General features: G+C 38.3%; 1 protein-coding gene across 2 annotated transcripts in view; it reads right to left on the reverse strand.

Moving 5' to 3' along the window:
- Positions 1-12,456, reverse strand: part of znf407 (zinc finger protein 407) — a 172,121-nt gene that overhangs the window by 91,855 nt on the left and 67,810 nt on the right. For both annotated transcript variants that reach the window (XM_087805591.1, XM_087805590.1), the window contains exon 5: positions 4,300-4,374. In XM_087805591.1, the coding sequence (XP_087661717.1) occupies positions 4,300-4,374 (75 nt within the window). The remainder of the gene's footprint in view (positions 1-4,299; positions 4,375-12,456) is intronic.

Below are 12,456 nucleotides of genomic sequence, written 5' to 3' on the forward strand. Positions count from 1 at the left end.
CTACAGTGAGGACCGGCGACGTGACGGAGACAGAGACCCAGCTATGTCACTTTATAACAGTCCAGCTCCTCACAAACCAACCTCCTTCTCTGGCCCGTCCATCTGACACATCCCAACAGTACTTTACCTCTGAACACCACCTCACTAATGGCTCTTTTTTTATTCAGGGTCTATCTAACAGGGATAACCAGAGGAGATACATCCTTCCTGGCTGTTGCTCCTAAGCTTTGGAACGATCTCTGTGTTTGATGATCTACTGACTCCTTCAAGAAACGTCTCAAGACACTTTTATTTGAGCTTTTTCCTGATTTTCTGGGACTTCTGTGTTTGTTTTATGTTGTCTTGATCTTACTTACTTATACAATAACTAAACAACGCGTCTACAAAACAAACCCTAAAATTAAATCAATTTAGTCCATGAAAAGCCTGTAATTTGAGACCTTTCAATAAAGTTCAACTTTGCATATCAATAGTCAGCTATTGAGTAAAATCATGCCTCAGTCAGTGTATAAAAGTTCAGTAAACAAACTGCTGACATCCATCTCAATGCTTTTGTCTAGATGACTAGTTTCACAAACTAACAACTCGTTAATAAGTGCTTTACTCTATTCTATTTGATCTATGGTGTTGTTCAAAGTACAGTATAACTTTTATACAATTTTACTTTCCAACATTAATTATTTCATCTAAAGTGACCAAATAGTGACGTCCACCTGTTGACACACTTGTCACGCTATGTTAACATGCAAAGTTATTATGGCTCTGTATCATTACCAGTTTCTGAAACTCATTCAATTTCTATTCATAAGGTTCAGAATCTACTCTTGAATAATGAAAATTACTAAACTACATAAGAAACTATTTGATTTGATCTCTTTATTTTAAACAACACTTCTACTTCATGCTTGCTTTGCCCTCTAAAGGCTTTTGCTGTGCATAATCATAGAACCATGGTTATGAGAAAAATTGGGTGGTTTTATGTTCCAAAAAAAACTGTAGCATAATTTAAAGTCAAAATAAAACATAATGGCATAAAACTGTATTCAAGTCTTGGGACTTTGACAGACAGAAAGTTTGTCGTCGGAAGCTAAAGCTAGCACAATGTGATACCTTGTCAAGGGCCGTTCTTAAACCACTTCTTATGTGTCTCGGCATTTCAAAGTATATATTTTAACTGTGTATTGTTTTTGATTGAAGTGCTTTGTGACCCTGGTCTGGAAAGATCTTTACAAATGACTATTACTGACTTCTAACCACGTCGGCCATGGTGGGTTTATATGATGTAGGTTTGTATGATTAAACCTGACGTAACATGCAATAATTGATCTGATGCTCTAGTAATTGATATTGTAAAATGTTAGTTACATGTTTAGGTTGACACCAACTTTAGTTGTGGTTCTGTGTCACATCTCTAAGCAGGAATTCGAATAAAAATGTCAAATGGACTAAAAAAAACAAAAAAACAACACCTGGGTTTTCTTAAAATATACATCCCCGAAATAAAAAAATGGGTGGATTTAGGAACTGGTTTTTAAATGGCAAGCATGAGATAGCGACTGCTAGTCACACACACTCCTCTCTCCTCTCCCAAGTGTTCTAAAAATACCAGGTGATCAAGGCTTCAGAGCTGGTGATGAAACTGTTTCTCTGACACTGTCCCAATGCAATCCATCTCTCCACCGCCTGCCAGCCAGCATATGTTTGCAATTGGCTCCCCCCCGACAACCCTCATCGGCTCTCAACTTGTCCACCCCCACCGCTCCCCAGTCGCAGGTTCAGGTACCCCCTTTACACACACACACACACACACACACACGCACGCACACACACACACACTCTCCTTCTCCCTCAGCTACCGTCCTAGTCTCCAGGTCTAGGCTTTCAAAAGCAGTGTGGTTATCAATCACGGTGTCATGCTCGAACCATCTGCAGACACAAACTCGCCCTGGCATTTACACACACACACACACACACACACACACACACACACACACACACACACACACACACACACACACACACACACACACACACACACACACACACACACACACACACACACACACACACACACACACACACACACACACACACACACACACACACCCTCTACTTTGCTTCGCACTGGTTCTTTTGTCTGTGTTGCATACACCCTTCATTTCTCCTCAATCATCCGTCCTCTATCTGCTCTTACGTTTGCCCAAATTTGTTCCACTTAACAAGCCCTCCCCGATGACCTGCCGCTAATTAAGCTGCAGCGTGTTGGAAATATGACGCCTAATTAATGATGAGATGAATTCTGTCTGCAGGACTGTCAGGAAAATGATGACAGACGTGTTTTACAGGTTTAAATAGAACAAACCTTGTGGCGAGGGAGTGTGTGCGAGTGTGTGTGTGTGGCACAGCAGTAAGAAGAAGAACAAGATGAGTCAAGGGATATTGACATTATTTTTTTTATCAAGCAAGATATAAAAGGTCTAAATCCAAAAGTTCTACTAGAGATGTTAACTTACTTGTGGGTATATTTATTTTTCTTGATCGTGATGCGTGTCAAATGAGGAGCAACTCTGGACACATTGTTATACGGTATCTATCTCGGTTTATACGACTGCTGGTGTGAATATCAGAGATGATGCTCTGAGCATATGATGGTCAAATATAAAGATGCTAAAATGCATTATTATGAATCGGCCTTATTCAAAATGGCTGTCACCGGGGACAGAATAAGGTCAAATAAGAGACGGCGGATTCGTTTTTTTATTGTTTTAAAAGTGAAGAAACGAGCTTCGATCCATTACATAAGGCCAGTACTCACAGGTCTGCAGTTGATTTTCCATTAATGTGGTGCGTGAGGATTCAATGGTTCAACGTCTACACAAAATAAAACATTCCCTGTAGTTTATGATCCTCTTTGTCAAAACATATTTTGCGTCCGGCCCGTCTTAGACTGATCCGATGATTTACGTGTAACGTTTGAAAACCGTTCCTAAGATGTTCCTAAAATAATCTTTTTTTTTTTTTTACATCAAAGTTCTTGTATGGTTTATATTTCAACATAGTTTGTAAAAAACAAAAAGTATCAGATTTTTTTAAATGTCCAATTAACAAATATTCAAAGTGTTTGTTTAATTGCAACACCAAAATTAACAAACGGCCTCTAGATGGCAGCAGTCATTATGTAAAAGGAACAATGAAATCCTGCAAGATCCCGCCGATGACTGAGGACGAGAGGATACTAAACAGCCGGCTCCAGTTGCTTTGATGGCTTCAATCACAAATGTCACTAAACTGTAAAAGTATGTGTATTGTGAGCTGAATATATGGTATTGTTAGTGTATAGTCCTACTAAAGACCATCAGAATGATGTCATTCATATTTGACTTTTCGTAACAGATACATATACTGTATATACAGCCTTCTACCAGTGTAATACATACATGAGCATCACAGAAAAGCAGCTGAAGGAAGGAAAAAAACAAACAAACTACTCTAAGAATGCTTGAAAACAAATGTCTTTTTCCAACATACAAAATAACATAAAACACAGACTGAGGCGCCGGAGGATGTTTTACATTCGGATCCATGTCACCCAGATGAGCAGCTGTCAGTTTGAATGGAGTTAATAATGGCTGAGAGATTGAGAGGCGTCTGTTTGGGCTGTTTACCTCCATATCAGAGGACACTTGTCAAGTCTAATACTGCGTGTTGTCAAAACTATCAATTTCGGTTGCGCGGCTATGAAGAAGGCAGGTCTGTTTCTATTTTAGCAGCTCACTTGACAGATTGAGAGGTGTTTAACGTCTCCCTTTGGCTTGTCAGAGGAGGGGTGGTGGCGTGGGGAGGGGTACTTCACAACTTCATCTTTCTTCCACACACACACACGCACACGCACACACACACACGCACACACACACACACACACACACACTGACAGCAGGGTTCTACTTCTGATAGACAGGGCCAAGCTGGAAACATTACACATACAGCAATACGAAATGTCAAAAGAGGAAAATCAACCATCCTTGATTGGAGAGGAAAGTAAGACGACGGTGTGGACCTGATCAAGTTTGGCAGAGAAATAGATATTTTCGAGACAGAGTGAGTGAAAGACATTTATCTCATTAGGGAACTGGAGGATCTCAAGTTATATTTAACTCTACATTTTTACTGAATGTTTGTACTTTAAGGCTTACAGGCCTCTGTGGGGGTATCTTGAAAATCAATTAAACCCATTATCTTATGCTACAAAAGTAAACCATCACTGAAATGTTAGATCTAAAATAGGAATTTGTTTCTTACCTTTCTTTGGGTTGACCGATTCCATGTTTCCCCAGCATGTGGGTGCTGAGATGTTTCTTCATCACAAAGGCCCACCTGGAAAAAACACACAAGAGAAATTGATAATGAATGAATATAATAACAACTATTAGGAGATAATAAAAACGGAATAAGTACATTTAATTTCTTTAGCCATCATGGAAATATAATCAATAAAATAAAGCAACTTTTTTTTTTTTTTTCCGTCTTCCATTCACACATTGAGGTGTGTTTTAATATTCTGTCAGCAAAGAATCAAAATGATTGAACTTACTGTATTAACCTAATTTACTAAATAAATGATTATTTATATCATGGTTATGTTTTGGTTAATATTTCAATTAAATACAATTTACAATTAACATGCAAATATTCACAGAGTTTTGCTTCAATTTAACTTTTGGGCTCTAGATGGCAGCAGTCATTATGTCCTTCGCAGGTAGAGGAACAATGAGATCCCGGCGATGACTGAGGACGAGAGGATACAGTGAGTCCAGCAACTTTTAAAGCTGATGTTTGGACATATTTTGGTTTAAAAACAAATTAAAGCAGTTACGACTTCGTCAAGAGTACTGGACAATACTACACATATATCCTTGTTACTACACTATCACAACACCAGAGACAAGTACTGGACAATATTACACATATATCCTTGTTACTTCAGTATCACAACACCAGAGTCAAGTACTGGACAACACTATACATAAATATATACTTGTTACTACACTATCACAACACCAGAGTCAAGTACTGGACAATACTAAATATATATCCTTGTTACTACACTATCACAACACCAGAGTCAAGTACTCTACAATACTACCTATATATCCTTGTTACTACACTATCACAACACCAGAGTCAAGTACTGGACAATACTACACATATATACTTGTTACTACACTTTCACAACACCAGAGTCAAGTACTGGACAATATTACACATATATCCTTCTTACTACACAATCACAAAACCAGAGTGAAGTACTCGACAATACTACACACATATACTTGTTACTACACTTTCACAACACCAGAGTCAAGTACTGGACAATAGTACACATATATCCTTGTTACTACACTATCACAACACCAGAGTCAAGTACTGGACCATGCTACACACATGTAATTGTTACTACACTATCACAACACCAGAGTCAAGTTCTGGACAATACTACACACATATACTTCTTACTACACTATCACAACACTAGAGTCAAGTACTGGACAATACTACACACATATCCTTGTTACTACACTATCACAATACCAGAGTCAAGTACTGGAAAATACTACACATATATCCTTGTTACTACACTATCATGATATTTGATATCGTTTAACCTTTTTGTGATACGTATTGTATCAACAGATTCTTGACAATACACCAGCCCAATTATATCGACAGTCAATGGTAACAAGCAGCTACAGTTAACTAAGCACCACAGCTCTTTGAGGTCTGAGGGAACTCTGACTAAGAAGTCTAAGTCCATGACTCTAACCTGCTGTTAAATAGCATGTGAAAGCATAATGCACGGACTCTGCAGACATCCACATGACAGTTGACTTGTGTTTTCAGCCTCTGGCTTTTATATTTAGCACCCATCAGATCTCATTATTGTGCGACTGAAAGACAACGACCACATCTGAGCTAAGAAGATGGAGCGACATGAAAGAAGCTGGAGGATCGGGCCTGGGATGTGGCAGCCACTGCCCAGATTCACATCCTCCTATTTCTCGAAAACATCCTAATTCCATTTCCTCTCAATGGAAGCCATCTGTACTTTTCAATGGCCTTTCTGCCAACAACGCTCAAACTGCAACGCATTATTATTCATCGTAAATGTTGTTAACAGTTGCCTTTCAACATCCCAGGCAGCTCAGACTCCAACACTAATTTGTACACAAACACACAGTCCTCCATCTTAGCCCTTGAGCAACGTCCATATTTTATGGTCTCCAGGGTCAACATCAACCGACGTCATATAAATATTAATTTCTTACTTTTTTTTTCGTGTTAACATCACTCAACAATGCAGCCACTAATCGTGATCAGGTGGATCTTAATGTACGTCAACTGCATGATTGACAGCAAACAAATACATTAATTACAATATTGCACAGCGAGCAAGACGTTTAACAAACCATCAATATAGGTTTGTGTGAGGTATCACGTGTGCATGTTGACGTGCGCGGAGAAAAAGCTTGCAAACATTTCTGTTAATTATGTATTACAGCTGTCCTTCATAAAGCTAATTACAGCGCTGAAAGGCAACAGGGGCAATTTGCATACGCGCATGAAAGACACGACGTATGCAAAATATGACTTTAATTAGCATTCTTTGATAGTTAAGGCTGGAAATCAAGCTGACATCGAAAGAGATTTTATCTCTTCCACACGCAACAGACTCGCACCAGTGAACGGTGGGTGAAGCTCGATTGGTGGACGTTTTAACAGCTAAAAACTACATAAAAATAACTCATTTGACCTCATATATTGTCTCGTCGCGGGGGCAGCAGCTTCATCGGAGAGAGGTGTGTCCCTGAACACATCACCAGGTGGGCGTCCTGTAGGCATCCCACTTAGATGCCCAAGACACCCCTCCGAGTATCTCATGGATAACCTTGCTTCTCACTCCATCACCGAGAGAGAGTTGAGACACCCTATGGAGATAACTGACTTCAACCGCTGTTCCTTCTGTCACTAAAAAACTAGACTTAAAAACAAAATTGTTGTAAAGTCACAACAATTTTACTCGTACAAGGAGATATTAATACAGAACCTACTCATAGAATTTTACTCTGAAGTGAGATCTGTTTCCGTCACATCTTTATACTCCATCGTAAGTTACTGATTATTGGAGAGACAAGAACCAAATTCACGACCACGAATATGATGACTGAAAGCTTGATGAAGCAAACAAAGTTTAGTGTTCTTCCTGATGAATTTCATTTGGTAAAGCTGTTGTATTTAGTTTTTAGACATTCCCAGACATTCCAGTCCCAACTCAAACCAAGGCATGCTTCCAAACACAAGCAATGCTTATCATGTTAATATCTGTGGTTGGGCAAATTTGATAAAAACTCAACTAGCTCAGTAATATTCCATCATGTACAACAGTTTCTAACCTTTAAAAAGTTCCGAATCACAAAGCAAACACACACAAAAAAAAATGCAAAATTATTACACACTACCATTTGTTTAAGGTAGTGTGTAATAAACCCCCTGCCCTTGGTCAGGTCAAGGCCGCGGTGGAGGTCGTCATCAGCCCAAACTATCAGCCCTGATGGTTATTCTAACACAGGGATACTTGAACATGCCATTCATCCATGTCAAGTCTCTTCCCTCCTATGAATACAGCTAATAAGCCTGTGCCTCCTCCCTCCAGGGAGACTCGTAATATCCGTTGCAGATCTTAAAAAAAAATAAAAAAGAAAAGAAAGACAGAGTCTGTGGCGTTCACGTTCGACTTTCCCTTCAGACTAATCGGCACGCTACAGCTCGTTAGGTCCGTGACGTGCCGGAGCTTTACCGATAAGCAGGGGAGACACGGCTCAATTACCCACAGTTACAACGCCCTCCCTCCCCCCCATGACGATGAAGAGATAACATGTCAATATTTGATACAAACAGCTTCATTTTACTAATGTGTTCTTGGATAGAACCATCTTTGGGTGTGGGAGGCGATGGGAGGTCGAAGAAAACCCTTTGAACAGACTCGCTTGCAATCTGATAAGCAGCAAAGTTGTAAAAGATGTTGGGATGGAAAAAAGTCAGAAATGGCTTATAAATAGAGGTTCCGGGGGTTTAGAGAAGGACAACGAAAGCGCTGATCGTAGAAAAACATCACTTATGACGCTCAGTCTCGCGGGACGTGCATCGGTTTCCCGCCAAACTGAGCGACATCAGAGAGGAGCCGCCGGCGCGTCGTGATATCACCAAATCAATAATAAATCCACCTCCTTGTACACGCACAAATAACACTTTATAAATGACGCTAACAACTTAGCTTGTTAGCATACGGTGAAGACGGACAGGTTTACACTTGTTTGGAAGTTAACAATCTGATAAGAAAACAACTGAGACGAGATGAAAAGTTATTAACAAAGGAGGTTGAAAGAGAAGAGTGACTGGATCACTGGTGTTTGACTAGATCATAAGTTAGTATTACTTCCACAGAACCTGACACTGATTGGTCGAAGTGTGCATTTGAAGAAATGCTGGCTTTATACAATAAAAATGTATAAATTATTACATGTTTTCACATGCATATCGCACGTGCCGAGACAAGTGTCGAGATATCGAAATGTTTTCGATATATCTTGCAGCCTTACTTATATATATATATATATATATTATTAAGTGACAGCAAAAGTATCAGCACACATTGAGGATGCACTTTTTCCAAAGTTTTGTCTGCAAAACATGGTAAACAAATAATCAATGAGTGAATGCTTTAGAAAAGTTGACATGTTGCATGTGTTAAGTACGTCACTATTCAAGGGTCATCATTGGTGACAGAATACTGTCAAACACATGTTTCCAACATTTAAAAGTTTTCTTTTTGATTAAAAGATTGAAAGAATTCAGGTGAACACAAATGAATGTGCTGAAATATTGAAAATTTGATTTTCTGATCCAAAAATCTGTAAAAAAAACTTTTTTTTTTTTTTTTTTAATTAAAAGATGTTCACAAATGAAGGTTTCTAAAAATTGATAGAAATTCAGCTCAACAAAAGTTCAGCAAGTGAACACAAAGTAAGTAAGTATTAAGTAATTGTTATTTGTAAAGCGCTTTTCCAGACCAGGGTCACAAAGCGCTTAAACAATCAAAACAATATTCAATAAAGTATATACTTTAAAGATCAAGATAAAACTGATAACACAACAGGAGTTCCAGAAAATCAAGGAAAAGCCTGAACAAATAAAAACGTGAAGATGTTTCTTAAAGGAGTCAGTAGACTCCATCAAGCGCAAAGAGAGAAGAAGATCGTTCCAAAGCTTAGGAGTAAAAATGGGATTTATTGAAAACTCAAAAAAATCTGTAAAAAATAAAATAAAATAAAAAAAACAATCAATCAAAAGTTTTTAAATGTGGAGGAAAATGCAGGAAAAAAATATGGTTCAGTCCTGTTAGATTTAAAAACAAACAAAAAAAAATCTAAAAAGTTTCTTAAAATGGATCAAAAAGCATTAAAACCAAGGTTCTTAGGATTGTTAAAATTAGAGTGTTGAAAATTAGATTTTGATCTGGGAAATCTGGGAAACATATTTTTGGTTTAAATAAAAAAAACAAAAAACAAAAAAATTCCCAACAAATAACGTTTCTCAAGGTGAATAAAAATGCCGCAATACCAATGATTAGTCCTAAGAGGTGAACACAAAGAATCCATAACATTTAGAAAATATATATTTTTGGGGGAAGGAAATACCCCAAAAATAAGTGGATTAAAATACAACAAAACCAAAGTTATTATAATATTGTTGATATTTCATGTGATGCTGAAAACCTAGGTTTGATAATACACATATTTCCATTTTTTTTGTCAGAGTATTACAAAATAATAAATGAGTATTCAAGCGTTGGCAACGATAAAATAAAAACACGTCACTATGCTCCGAACACTTTCAAGACGAGCGTGAACATGCAGTGGTCCAGTAGGTCCACGAGAACGTATGCATGCTCCTCCAGCTTGCTCTGCCAGTCCTAATGATGGCCTCCACCTGCTGCTTTAATGTCACAGCTGGATCCCCTCCATCCCTCAACGACTTCTGCTGCCATCAACAGCAGGTTTCTACCCTCTGCACTCTCCTCCCTCAGTCGCTTTCCTTCATCTCCTTCAGCCTCCATCCTTCACCAGCCACTCAGATCTTCACCATCCATCTCTGCTTTCATTAGTTTTTTACATTATTGTTGCAGCGCTGTGAGTTCATGCACCTTTCACCTCGTAATGTCCATGTGTGTCTCGTTTATGTTGCTACTAAATGTACCAACAGGACCTCCTGCCAGTCACAACAGCTTCCATCATGTGAGGTCCTCCAATGACATCGTCGACCTCTTCTATATACAGTATATATAAATATGTTCATAGTTAATTAGACATATTACAATACTTCATTTGTCTGTGAATTAGTGACCATTTAACTTTTCTTACTTATACTAACAACATTTATTTGAACCTGCAAACTCAACATTGTCATTCCTCACACCAACCTTCTTAGAAACGCTGACCTGAGCAGCTAATACAATAATTTGCCGCCCAGCCAACCAATCACATCTTGTCAGAGCAACACAGAATTAAAACAAAATATATACTTTAAAAGATCAAGACACAGGAGGCCTAGACCCTGGTCTAGAGAAGGTCCTTTAGAAATAAGCATTACTTACTTACTTACTTACAGTATTGTAGCACCCAATCAAAAGGCATCATGGGAGTTCATCACTTTTTTGGCACCATAAGCAAGGTGGGTGCGTTAATTAAGGCCTTCTACTACTTTATCTAATTTAATCTAAATTCTGTGGTTGTGTTTAAGTTTATCGGTTCATAAAAAACGTGTTGAGGAGAAGCAGAGACTACTACAGTAACATGCAGAGTAATACTACAAGAATCATGGATTAATGCTAAAGTGACTCGAAGCATAATACCACAGTGAAGTAAAGTCAGTGAAGTACTATTACAGTGACTCGCAGAGTTATACTATGGTGAATCATGGAGTATTACTAAGGTGACTTGCGGACTAATACTACAGTGCTTCATGGAGTAATACTAGAGAGCCTCGCAAAGTAACACTACAGAGCTTAAAGTTACACTACAGAGCCTCACAGAGTAATACTACATAGTCTTGAATAGTTGCACTACTTCACACCGAAACATATATGTAATACTCAATAAAGATAAAGAAAACAAAAAATGACCTTGATTGCAATGTAACGATTAACAGAAGCACATGTTAAATATTTATATTAAAATATAGTTGAGCTAAAAGTGACTATGATTACAAGTTTCATGTCTGATGTCGTGCAAAAATAAAAAAATAAAATAAACAATTTTCATAAAATTTGTTACTTTTTGTGGGTTTTGATCATTTTGAAAACCGTAAAACAATGAGGATTTTTTAAAGTTTACAATATGTATTGCATATAAGTTTCTTTGTTGTACGTGTCGGTAACAAGCGTGTCAAGGACCGACCAGCAGGTGAGTCGACGCGTCTCATCCGAGAGCCGTTGAGCAGGTGAGATGACAGAAGAACAGAAAGCAACACTTGGCTGACAGCAACCCTGCAGCGAGTCGACAGCTGCCGACGTGTCAGATAGACGGATAGAAGCACAAGAAACAAGGAGATGGGAAAAAAAGACATTCATTGATAGACAGCGAGTCTGTTTCCTGACAGGAAGACACCGAGAGGAAAAGACGGAGAATCAAGAATTTCCTCTGGTCCAGTTCATGGACATTATACTTCATGTAGTGATGGATCATGTTTGTAAGAGGTGTCGACGTCTACATGTGTCAACGTCAACACGTGTATCAAACCATAAACCTTTAAAAAAATACATTACTGTCTCACGGTTTCTATTGTCCTCTGCGTTCATTTCTCACCAATATATACATGAAAGAGACGCCAAGACGCTGTTGACCAATGACAAGAGACTGTAATAAAGTTTTGTGACTTTGACAGCGACGACTCACAAGATTTTATGAACGATTTTTAAATGGACCGACAAAGATACAAATAATGACTTTATACACAAGTGTTTAATGTACTTATAGAGGGTTTAAAATGTTCTGAATTAAAAAGTAAATGTAGTACAAAATCGGGGAGTAATACTAAGGCGACTCACTGGAGGAATACTATAAGAATCCTGGAGTAATGCTACAGTGACAGCATATTACAACAGTGACGTGCGGAGTAATACTTTGAGTATCATGAAGTACTACTACAGTGACTCGCAGAGTTATACTATGGTGACTCATGGAGTAATACTAAGGTGACTTGCGGAGTAATACTACAAGAATCATGGATTAATGCTAAAGTGACTCGAAGCATAATACCACAGTGACATGCAGAGTAATACTTTGAGTATCGTGAAGTACTTCTACAGTGACTCGCAGAGTTATACTATGGTGACTAATGGAG

Source organism: Callionymus lyra, chromosome 13, assembly GCF_982586985.1.
Source record: "Callionymus lyra chromosome 13, fCalLyr1.hap1.1, whole genome shotgun sequence".
NCBI classification, from domain to species: Eukaryota; Metazoa; Chordata; class Actinopteri; order Syngnathiformes; family Callionymidae; genus Callionymus; species Callionymus lyra.